The following is a 12,727-nucleotide window of genomic DNA, read 5'->3' on the forward strand; positions in this document are numbered from 1 at the left end:
ATAGTGAATGCAGACTATCATGCAAGCCATGACAGAGCAAACAAGCCTAGAAGCTGCCAAGGAAATTCACTGGAGGAGGTGCAACACTACTCTGGACCTCAGAAAATGAGTTAAAGATTGGGTTAATCCAACAAAGGAAGACCATTCTAGATAAGAAAGTAAGTCACATGAATGAACATAAGAAATAGTAGGTGGTGCTTTAACTAATGGCGCCTTAGCAATCTGTAGTTGTGGAGTCATAGGGTAGCTGCTAAGTACTGGAGATGACTGGCAGATTTGTGTTAGGGGAGGGACATTTTAGCAGTCCTGTAAGAGATGGATAGAAGAGTGTACATCTAGAAGCTTTTAGGATACTTAGCCACCAACTACTTTCCTTTCAGCTAAGTTTTCTGTGGAAAGACAGCATGGTTGAGTAAAGAGAGAACAAACAGCTTGCCATGGTTTATGGAAGGAGAGCAGGACAGGACATAATGTCCTTGGCAGTGGCCAGCATCACACATGCATAGAGTATTTCTTAAGAAATAAAGATGGACACAATGTCAGCAGAAATCACAAATTTATTAACTCTTAAATATATCAATCAGTCATTTACCATTACGGCAAGAAATATATACAGTGTCCCATGGTAAACTGCAGTGTTTTCCAAATAATAGAAGATGATGAAGGTGTAATTCCACTGTGCTGGAGAGAACAAATCACGATTTCCTCACATCTTAGTGCAGAAGACAAACTGGATCTATGATAATACTTCAACACCACATGCTAAGTTAAAAGTGTAAAAAAAAAAACCGTTCTACCACTATTTGTGTCTTTAAATACATGTATGCCACGCAGAGCTGCTTCACAGAAAGGTAAAAGAAATTCAAAAGGGAAAAGTGAGGCCATTACGTTTTTCACAGATATCATTGGCAGGTTAACACGGCTCAATACATTTACTGTATATATTCGCTTTAAATATATATTGTTTTAAATCATGTGATAATTATCAGAAAAGCTTCAACCCATCTATCATACATTCACTAGCAACAATATATCTAAAGTGATGAGCAATCAACACCAAAAGGTGAAATGAGGAAGGAGGGGGAAGGGGGTGTTTTAGTTTTGCTTTTTTTTGCTTCTGCTTTAAAAACCGGCTTCTAAGAAGTGTGAGAAGCTATGGCGGAGGTAAAGTGGATGGAGATTCCATGCACCATAAAGCTGTCCAGCGCAGAACAACAGCCTCCCAGGGACCAACGAGAAACAAAAAGCAAACTGGGGTATTTCCTTTTCCTCTTTGTTTTAAGCTGGACACATCCTAACTCCTGGCAGAAGGATGCTACTGGGACTCAAGAGAGAAGCAGGAACTGCTTGAGTCACAAAGATCAAGTTCAACCTCTAGGAGGCAGGAGAGCACTCCTCACGTGGCTAGCTAGTGAAAGTGAGGCAGTAAACGCCCTCTGCTTCAGGAAGGTCCAAAACAAGTGCTTTGTACCCCACCCTGATCCTCCTCCACTTGGTCTTCAATTTCTCTAGTTGGGAAGAACTAGGATCGTGTAGAAGGCTCTTACTGCTGTTAGCCTAAGTCTCAACAGTCCCAACACTTTCAACATAGCAAGGATATCTACACACAAGTGGTAGCCTAAATTGAATTGATTCTTCTTTTATTTAAATATTGACTTAAATCTAACAACTCCATGGCCCCAAGGGACCGGAAGTGCTAGTTTTAGCATCCTCTAAAAGACCTTGATTTTTATTTTAACTTCATATGCAAATGTTACTGTTTTTACACACTACCAGCTATAGAATGAAAGATAAACACACAAAAGAGAGAAAGCAAAGGAGAGAAAGATAAAAGAAAGAATGGAAAAATAAAACAAATACAAAGAAAAGGAGTGAATAGTATACAATGAAAACAGAACATAGATTTAAGAAAGAAAAACCAAAAATCAGTGCCACGCATTCACCAGAACTGTGCCTATCTGAAAACAATCAAACTAGTAAATGATGTAAATTTTTCCAGTCTACATAGTTTGACCCAAGTCAACATGGCTTTGATGGTAGAACACCGAATGATTCTTGCTCCTACAATCACACAGGAGTTTGCTCACATAACCATCCATTTATCCAACACCAACACTTCCAGAGAAAGGCCATCCATTCATTTCTACCAGGATCACACCAGGAACTGAAGACATATATTTGCCTTAAAAGTGAAAAAAAAAATCAAACCCAAAATCCCAATGAAAAGCCCAAACAGATTAATGGCAGCATTCTTGAAAGATTTCCTTTCCTCTTACACACTGTCAGTCATAGAACAGTAATGTTAATTAAGTCTTTTGAATCTTGGCATACACAGAGAAACCTGATGGATCAGCTGAACTTGGAGGATTGTGGGATTTTCTTCTCTGAGCCCCCTCTATCATTTGCCAACAGCGATTGAAGTTTGCACAGAACACCACATCCGGTAGCCGGAGTGTAAACAATGTCCAGGAAGGACTACATGATAAGAGGATGTGTCACATGATAAGAGGACGTGTCACATGATAAGAGGACGTGTCACATATGCATTACACGTAGAACCTTCACAACTTCATGCACTCAGAAACATGCATGAAGAGGAGAGGACATCCCAGGATCACCCGCCTGGTGCCTTGAGGACAGAATGAAGAAGTGGCACTGTTGACAATTAGCTGAAAGGGAAAATAGGAGGAAAAAATAAATTACGCCATTTTTTTTACATATAAAATTTCACCCTTATTTTTTTTTTTTTTTTTGCCACAGATAATACTAGGGCATGATTTGATAGCTTAGCTGAAGTTCAGATTGGAAATACTTTGCATGAGATCTTTGCTTGTGATCTTTCCAAGATAAAATAAACATGTGTAACCAAGACTAAACTAGGGAAATCAATAGTATCCATTTGTTCAAACAAAGCGAAGCTGAAAAAAAATAAAACAAAAGACAGGACTGCAGCTACAATGGCATTATTAAATCTAAATATATGTTTTAAGCATCCATATTTACTAGATAAATTTAATGAATTCATATCAATATTTGGTTGAAACAGAATTAAAGTTCAAGTTCACCCTATGCTTTTGTTCCTTATGCTTAAATTCCTAGGGAAATCAAAATGAAAAGTCAGTTCAACAACGAATATAGTCTCATAAATACATAGACCAGGATTATTCTTATGCAGTTCTTTAAAGCAATAGCTAAAAGCACCATTTCTTGAAATCTCTGTTCCATCTTGGCATGGGGAAAATATAAACAGTGGCACCTAGTCATGCCTGTACCTTAATCCCAATTTAAGACACAAATCTTTTGGAACAACAACGCAGAGATGAATTTCACTGTGGTTCACTGTCAGTGATCATGAATGGCATTGTGATGTTTCAAGGTCAGCTGGACTTGCTGTTGTGGTCTGCCCTCTTGGGCTAGCACCATTACACTCAGCCAGACCCAGTGAGCTTATGTACATACTAACCCCAGCCGATGGGTGACAGAAATTGCAACTTCCAAAAGACAGGGAGATACCAAAGGATTTCAAAGCTTAATAGAAACTGCTCTGGATAATTGAGAGTTGTCCTCATGAACCCAGATATAAGTGGCTTTTGATGTGAGAACTCCAGGATGCGAAAGTGATGCAATCCAGCTATTGGGGGAAAAACAAGTTCCTCTTGGTGTTTGGTAGCTCTCCAACAGCGGTGATACTATAAAGCGAACACTAGAACTGAGGACTCATGCAAAGCTACCATGGCTTTTCAAAGACCTCAAGTGTGCTTCCCTGGGTAGACTGTTGAGCGAATGTCCACAAGGGGAAGAACCCAGCCATGCAGCTTCTCCAGCTCTAGCCCCCATTGCACAGAACCGTGGGGCAGGATGCTACTTACAAGACCCAAATGTGAATGGTTTTCAGATGTTTTGCCACAAAGAGGTGCCTCCTGAGAAGTTTTCTTTCCCATTTGGAATACAGGGTGGCCTATTAAGAGAAGCCCCATTTAAGCCACCTGGCATAAAAGGAAGTTTTCTTAAATAGGCTTTATCCCTTAACACTTAAGAGAAATGTGAGAAAACTAGCCCCTGGCCCAATACATTTGCACCCATCCCTTTTCCAATAGCTGGAAATTTGTGGTGTACCTCTTTGGGGTAAAAACCACAGAAGCACTGACAAGCTTTATTTTGTTTTTCCTCCATTCCTTTTGTGTCTTCCTCTTGATTACATAGCTATTGGGAATCTGTTTTAACCTTTTGCTGTTGTTATTGGAACTTATTTTTTGTCTGTATTGATCCTTTTTATCTCCTTTTGAATATCCAACAGTGCTATGCGGTGACTGAAATGACCTAGAAGACCTTTGAAGATCACTGTGGCTGGTAAACTACCATCAAACTGAGAAATCACAATGGCTTTGCTGGAGCCTGTGGAATGGCTGTAAGAACTAAGGCTCCTCGCCTAACATCTTCCAATATTAACAGGGGATCCTGAAAAGAGATGATCAGTGGGCCAGGCTTCACCCAACTTCATTCTCCCTCCTTGCTCTGAGCTCATCCCATTTTTACTGATACAAATGATTTCCCATCAGTCCCCTGTCCTCCAGCTAGCCTGCCTATAGTGTTCTGCCTTCTTTCCTAATGTTTGTAACATTCCAGCATTGTAACTCCTTGGTGTTCTCCGGGCTTGGACTCTTTCCCCTCATTCTCTTTCCATTTCTGTATCTCCAAATACATTTTGTTCAGCATTCAGTCTTCCATATAAAGTATGGATGCTTTGGTATACTGGTTGTTGATTGCATCCAACTCTAAAGTTAAGTATATAGCTTAGCTTTTTGATGGTGTTAGTGATTAATTGGTCTCTAAATCAGAATATGTATTTCCTGTGGAAGATATCTTTTTGTCTCTGTCTGCATCTAGCACAGGAATGGCACCTAAGAGATGTGTTGAGAGTATCTGTTTGATTATTGACTGGAAATTAAACATGACATCTGAGGAAGGTTAAGGAGATGAAAACATGCTATAACACCTGATATTCACTTTGAAAATACTGCTTTCTAAATTTGCCTACCATCAAAGGCATATTAAAAAAGGATGACAGCCTAGGAATATTTACTTGATGGGTACTGTTGGGGACCCCGAACGATGAAAGTGAACATTCTGCCACTTCCCATCACGGCGGTGCCACACGCGAGTCTCTTCTGACTGCATAGTCTTTGGCATTCCACTTCCGTCCATGTACTGGGTGAGCCGAATGTATGCTATGCAGGCTGCATCATCCCCTACTAGATGAACATGAGGGTTCAGGATGATAGTGTGGATTGGTTTGTTGCTTTTGGACAAAGCTGAAAGAGAACAATGTAAGAACATACATTAGGATCTTATATAAAGTAAGCTAAAATCAAGATTAACTTCAAGTTGGGATTCATGAGGAATGGTATTCATTCATGCCTTAACTCTTTAATCTATTTGCACTAACTGAGTGTGGGTATTGTATAAAGTATAACCAATGAAACAAACATAGATAACCTTTATTTTCTTTGAGGTCCTATAGAGGCAACTTGTGCTACTCTAGGATGTTGATTGATTAGGTAGAAAAGCTACAGAGATGCATTATATTTACTTATAATGGGAAAGGGCTAGAAACAGAAGCCATGTTATGAAGAGAGCTAGAGAAACCCAGGTCACTGAGCAGCTCTTGTCTTTCTGTGAAGGGTCTCCTGGGACACTCAACAGGATGACTTGAGGTGGTATTTTTGTAGTTAGGATGTAGGATGAGAGAAATATCTCAATTATCGAGTTTAGAAATCACTTTTTCCCTGCATCGATTTGTTTCTGCATTACATCCTGTGACTCGTCAATAGTCGTAATCTATGTATGGTCAGCTAGTCAAAATCCACAATCCATTGTTTGATCACACAGCAGCTGGCTCTCACCAGCCAGTTATTAAAACATATTCCTTACTAGACTCCAACCTTTGGTGTTTGGATAATAGTCATACCCATTCTAATAACTTGATGAAGAGGTTTATAGATTTGGACACAATTCCTATTGATGGCGTTTTGTAGATTAGAGTAAGCTGAGTTACTTCAGCTCTTACCCAAACATGAGTCTTATTCTCAAGACAACACTTACTCAAATTATTCAAAATGTTATTTACATAAAAAGAATATCTCATTATAGAGAATGCATTTATGGAAAATAACAGTGCATAGTGTTTGTAATATTGAAATGGGAGAAATATTAATGGATTAATAAACTATTTTACTAGAGGTAAAAACTGCATTGATTAACAGGTGGTGGAGATAGTATGAGGTGCCTCCATCACAATGCTGGAATATACAGAATATGAAAAGATTTAACCCAGCTTGGTTAACACAAACTTACCATTAACTACTGATGCTTGTTTGCAAACAGCTAACACATACAAGAAAGAGAAACTCATGTACTAAAAACCCATGCAAGGCAGACCTGTCAATGCTTTTAATTACTACAAGTAAACTTAATTACCCTAATTATCATTACAATTCTTCCTTAATTCAACAGGATCTAATGGCAAAAAGACTAAATTCCCATCACAGCCCATGGTAATACAACGGAAAGTTTCAGGCTAGAGGGAATTCCTGGTTAATGTGGATTCCTTTGGCTTGGTTTTACCTGTATTTATTAACTTCTTTCTCTAACTTGCAGAAACCACTTTGGAAATATGTATGCTTCCTGAAAGATATAGGTTTCCTTTGAGCTACTAAAACATTAATCTGAGTGGAAACACTCACTGATTGTTCATCTTCCTATCATATTCTTAGACTGACTATTAGACCTTCATCAGAGCTCATCCACTGTGAATATCAAGGCAGTGGTTTCTCCCCTTATCAGCAGTATTACAAAACTTCCAAGTAATAATGCTCATCACATAATATAGCATATATTGTTCCTTCACTGGGTCTTAATGGCTGTTTTCACATTTTTCAAAACACAATGAGCTGTTAGGTCTGAAGGACATATATTTCCGTTCCAAACAGGAACAGTTTCCACAGTGGACATACTGTCAGTGGAAACACCCATCGAAAGCAAGATCCAAAGAGTGTGCAAACGTGGGAGATATTCAAGGAAACGTTGGTAAGGAGCTTGGAATGGATACCATTTTCAAAGTAGAATCTGTGGAAGTCCATCCCTTCCACTAAGTTGCCCAGTGCTTCAGGTTCAAAGGCAGTGAGGCCTGGATCACAGATTTTTCTGCAGTAAGAAAAAAAAAATGCATGAGGAAATGTGCTCCCAGCAAAAGTGCTAAGCATTCTTGTTTTCAGTCAGTGAAGGAAAGAGACTCTACAAAGTCTCCAAATAGGAAATTTCTACAATGGACCTTGATGAGGTAGGTCAAAGACCAGAGTCCAAAATGTCATTTTGTAGAAAACTCACAGAGACACACAACTAAATTAACGGGTCCAAGCACAGTCGGCTCCTCTGTAAGATGCTTACTTTTTAGCCTCCAGAGACAATTCTTCAGTTTTCTAACGTTGGACTTAAGTCCTTACGTTTCAAATCTTCTCAAAGTTGAAGACATTTGGGAGACATTTTGAAGAATTTTTTTTTTGGGACAATCTTTGAGAGACCCATCTTTTCCACTCTCCTCAAATACCCATATTGTAGCTAACATGAAAGATAGGATGCTTATCTGAATTTCCTGGTGATATCCACATGATTACATTGAGTATATACTTAGAGATAATTTTACATTCAAAAGAAAATTAATAAGTGATTCAAATGGACACAGTAGTTCTCCTTTTAATCCTAGAAGCAGAATTTAACAAAGGAGTATACAACACTAAGCTGTTCCAAAGAAACCAGTGGGCTTTATTTGGAGAAATTTACTTATTCAATAGAGAACCATTAAAAAAAACCTAGATAAGCAAGTAACTATAATTCATTGATACTAAAACAGAGACTAATGCAAAGTGCTTCAGGGTAGATAATAGCAGACAGGAATGCTATAGTAAGGAAGGGAAGAAAATTGGGGCTGGGCTTTTAAGAATGAGTAAGAGCTTTGCAGGTATGTGTACAGTACTGAGTAGGAGGTGGGACAGCAAGGAGCCTGAGTCTAAAGCAAAGGATTTTGGTTAATTTATTGATTTATCCCAAAGGAGAAATATACATGGACATTTTCAATATAGGAGAGAGACTTTCTTAACTGTTCATCAGAAAAACAATTATGCAAGCCTATCTTCCTACGGTTCTTCAAAGTGTAACAAATTAGTTCATGGAATATGGTCCTGGTAAACCAAAAATAGTGATACATACATAGCATGGGTTTCAGGCCAGCCTGGAAACCTTGGTCCCTGCAGAGCTGGAAGCCTGGAAGAATACTTTAAGGTCGCAAATCAAAGCAATTTTCCTTTGCGGTGAAGGAGGTGGTAGAGGGGAAATAATGAACTTTGTTTCTGGCTGCCTGCTGGGCAGGTATTTTAAAGCTGAAGTCAAATATATATAATTTCTTCCTAAGGAGTGAAGTAGGAAGAATAATGTTCCTATGGCAACAGAAATTTATTCTGCCAGGTGTTATTATTTCCTCTATAAATATGGTTTAGTCATCGGTTTGTGAATCCAAATTTTATACTTCCCTCACATTGGCTCAGAGGTTTTTAATATATTGCAATGAAGATTTAAACTTACTTTGCAAAGAGACAATGTATTAGAAAGTATTCTCATTTTCTTTCTTTCATCTATCTATCTATCTATCTATCTATCTATCTATCTATCTATTTATCTATCATCTATGTTCTATCTGTCTTCTAGCTATCTTCTGTCTACCTGCCTACTGTCTATAGCTATCATTTATGAACCCATATATCTATCATCCATTCGCTGCACATGCTCTGTGTGGATAGAGACTGGCAGTATTCTGGACATACTGGTTGGGGGTGGAGCTATGAGCAAAGCTTAGCGACCAGCTGACAGAGCCTCACCAATACACTCTTCAACCTAGAAAGCTTTAGAATGGAACTCAGATTGGATCATCCCCAGGTCTGGAAATAAAATTCTAAGCCAAACAGCAGGCTCCTCTAGGCAAAGGTCAGGTGATGTGCTCTCAAGACCCTGAGTTATTTAAATAGTCCACTTTAAACTGTGTGAGAGCAGGAAATACCTCTCATCTCCTGGTCACAATTACACTCTGTACATGAAAGAAAACCAAAACACAACTTTTGTCTTCCATTAGACACAGCTCTCGCCAAAGGGGCTTTGTAAGAGTTTTTTTATTCTTTGGAGACTCACAGAGGGTGAACAAGGTTATAATGGCCAAACAAATAAAAAGAACAATCTCTATGGCACAGAGTCATTATCAGCCACAGTTTAAGGCAGCTGTTGTCTGTGACAACAGGGATCCAAACTCTGACCTTTGCTGTCTCTTTTATCAAGTATACTTTATTAGGGATAGCGAAGAGCTGATGCCTACATGTGTTCAGGTACATGCATGTGTTTGTAGGTACATACACTTAATCTACAAGGATTAGCTTCCACATTCAGTCTCCACATTCAGTGACTCTCTTCTCCATTTTACATTGCCCATTGTTGTACGTTTGGGTAGTGAACCTCAGTCTAATAGTTTTTAGGGGGGTGGATTTATTTGAGTGTTTGGTTTCGGAGGGCTTTAGTCTATCACAGGCTTTGCTTATGCACAATAGAGGACATGACTGTGCTACATTCACTTTACTTATGTTTTTTTTTTTTCTGCTAATGGTCAGTTTATAACCTTTGCCCATTTTCTGTCTTTCCAATCTTATCCACTCAGCATAAAAGGTAACCATTGACACATTTTGCAAACTCTTTTCTAAGTTGATTCTCTGTTAGTTCTGATGTGGGCTTTGAAAATTAGTGGTGTATACCAATGTATACCAATTTTATCAGTCAGGAAATTAATTTATCTCTCATTTCTGATCACTTATCCTGCTTTTAAACTTAGAAAGATTTTTCTAATTAGGGATTACAATTCCCCTTTCTTTCCTTTTTTTTTCTTTTTCTTCTGCATTTAACATTTTCATACAGTGGAATTATGTAGTAAGGAAACACACACACACACACACACACACACACACACGGATTTAGATCCCCAAATAGCTTTGGAATGACCCTTCATGCCTTATTTAAATAAAATGCTTTATTTTTCCTCCAGCAAAGTGATTTCTTTACACAAAATGTAATCCAGAAATCTATAACTATTTAAATTAAGCATAAAATCCTCTTCTCGAGTCAAAACTTCTCGTAATACAAAACCACACTCCAGGTGAAGTTGAGCATCATTGGTTGAGGGGGAGCGACGCTTGGCATCACCATCTCTGATCTTTCTCTGTTCCAATCCCATTGCTCTGCTTTCTTTCTTTTTAGATCTTTGCCTGCATGAATTTCTCTGATGCCTTACTTCTGCTCAGAACGGTGGGTGATTACAAAAAAAAAATCATTCACAAAAGTCATTCCTAGTTTTTAGAACAGAAGTTGAATCATCTCTCTGAAATCATAAACAAGTTATTTCTTTCCAGAACCCCTTGTTATTAATATGAGACAACACTGTTGTCAGCATGGTAAAGCAGGGGTTTAATATGCAGGACTTCAGCCACGCTGAAAAATACAAGGGCATAGGAAATAAAGTTGATGCAAACCATTCTGTTACTACTCACGTGTAAGCCTCGAAGTCCCCATTGTTGATAGCTTCGATCAGTTGTTCAGTGACTTTGATGATCTCCTGCTTTCGCGCTAAAATTAAAGATAGAGTCAGGTGAGAACAAAGGCCAAAGGCCACATAAGATGCTAGTCAATAATACAGCTGCCTTGCCTAATGCAAGTATCATAGGGCCTATCTCACCTAGAGGAAAATGGTTGGTCCTTTTTGCATAATCTTATTGCTCAAAATGGGAGAGCAACAAAACCTACCTCTCCTAGGAGTACTTAGAAATACAGATATCCAAGTCCCATACCAGACCAGAAGATTCAGAATCTGAATTTCAACAGAGCTCCCAGGTTCCTCCAGGAGGCACCCCTCCCTTCCATTGGTTTTGTTCACACACAACAGGCACCCAGAAGTTTGAATTCGCCCTTGCTACCCTCATCACCTTGGCTTTGCTAACATTTTTCTGTTCTCTATTAACAAGTGCACTACTGAAAACTTTAGGTTCTAGAAAGTAACAGAGAACAAACACCTAGCTTCATAGTAAAGGTATTCAATATCAGGCAATTACTGGCTTCTTATTCTTTGAGTCTGCCTGGCCCTTCTAGAAGAAGACATCAAAATGAGGTTAGGCCATGTTACTTAGATAAATGGCCTTTAGCAAACTCTTTAAATTGATATGAACTGGTGCTACAAATTTGGGCAATGCACCACCCAAAAAAGAAGATGGCACCCCCTGCAAATCTATGAAACCCAGCAAATATCAAACATAATTAGTGTCTTTTCCTATTTAACAATTGGTAAAATTATTAGTGACTGGTCTTGCTCATATATCACCTCTTCATCAAATTTCTTTCCAGTTGCACCTGCTTCAAGTTTTCTTCCCTCTTCTTAAATACCTGCAGTTCCTGCACTGTCCCCTGGGGTATCCCTGACACCTTAGAACAAAGCACATTGCTTTTTGACTGCTCTTAAGCTTTGTGCACTGTGTCAACTGTGTCCTCCTATTTAAATAGAAAGTCCTTTGCGAGCAAAGAATATGCTATTTCTTTGTGTTGCCTAAGAAAACTTTGTTCAATAAAATAGATGTTAAATACAATTTTGAGTCCGATCAGTTGAGACTATGGATAACATTTTCTTAATTTAAGAATGTTGGTTGTTTTAGTCACAAAATTATGTCTAAACATTAATATTTTTATGTTTAAATATAAATTATGTTCAAACATTCAGTTGACTAAGCTTTCAGACTAGGGTCACAAAGTTACTTGTAATTATTCTGACATTATGTTGCTCATGAAGATGCTAACCTTTGCTTTTAACTCTTTATTGATGGCAAAAACCAATTTGAATTTTTTAAAAAAATATTCTTCAGGTTTTAGCAGAAATTTAAAGTTTGCATTTACTTTCAAGATCCCATTTACCTAAATGAAGTCATTTCTTATTAAAAAAACAATCTGTAAAACTAATTTGACTCTATTAAGACTATATGACACTATCTAATAACAAATATAACAGTCAGGGACCTCATAAAATGATAGCAAGATCTGTCTATATAATGGCTACTAACTATGTAACTGTTTAGAATGTAAATGGATGACGATTATAGTTCACAGTAGTTGCGTCTGTTCTCACTTGTATGAAAGTATAGATCATGGGCTTTCTTAGCTCCTCTACACACTTATAATATCTGGGTTTTCTTTTCATTTGATTAAACCATATGAATAATATAGCTGTCCTCAGGACGTACTGATGGAGTGGTGGCAGCTGATAATTCTGTAGAAGGGATGCTGCACATTCAATTGCGTTAGGCAACAGGTGATTCATCCGTCTGTTCTTGGCAGTGTGAGGCTTTGGCAAAGGCCCATGATAGCTAACCTGATTCTGGATTATGAAGGACAACTGTAAGAAGCTGCTCAGAAGTGAGAGTGTAAGCACTGTGGGTTCCAAGGCTTCCCCTACACAAGAGACCCCTCATTTAAAACTAGCAACATTTTCAGTAAGTTATAGGCTGGCTGGAAAACTATAATTTGAAAACAAAACCAATTTTTTAAAACTAACAAAGAAGGGGGGGAGGAGAAGGAAGAGGAAGGGGAGGGGGGAAGA

At 38.3% G+C, this 12,727-nt stretch overlaps 1 protein-coding gene across 4 annotated transcripts in view; it reads right to left on the reverse strand.

The window, feature by feature from the left end:
* Positions 1-539: 539 nt before the first annotated feature.
* The window catches only part of Camk2d (calcium/calmodulin dependent protein kinase II delta), a 249,279-nt gene continuing 237,091 nt past the window's right edge, over positions 540-12,727 (reverse strand). For 2 of the 4 annotated variants that reach the window (XM_028760370.1, XM_028760373.1), the window contains 5 exons: positions 10,638-10,713; positions 7,109-7,203; positions 5,084-5,312; positions 3,870-3,958; positions 540-2,669 (listed from right to left, as the gene is read on the reverse strand). In XM_028760370.1, coding sequence (XP_028616203.1) covers positions 3,892-3,958; positions 5,084-5,312; positions 7,109-7,203; positions 10,638-10,713 — 467 coding nt within the window. In that variant the 3' untranslated portion in view covers positions 540-2,669; positions 3,870-3,891. Of the gene's footprint in view, positions 2,670-3,869; positions 3,959-5,083; positions 5,313-7,108; positions 7,204-10,029; positions 10,384-10,637; positions 10,714-12,727 lie in introns of those variants that run through there. The other 2 variants (XM_028760371.1, XM_028760372.1) reach the window with 2 other exon arrangements.

This window comes from Grammomys surdaster, unplaced genomic scaffold (genome assembly GCF_004785775.1).
Source record: "Grammomys surdaster isolate TR1022 unplaced genomic scaffold, NIH_TR_1.0 126531, whole genome shotgun sequence".
In the NCBI taxonomy this organism is placed as follows: Eukaryota; Metazoa; Chordata; class Mammalia; order Rodentia; family Muridae; genus Grammomys; species Grammomys surdaster.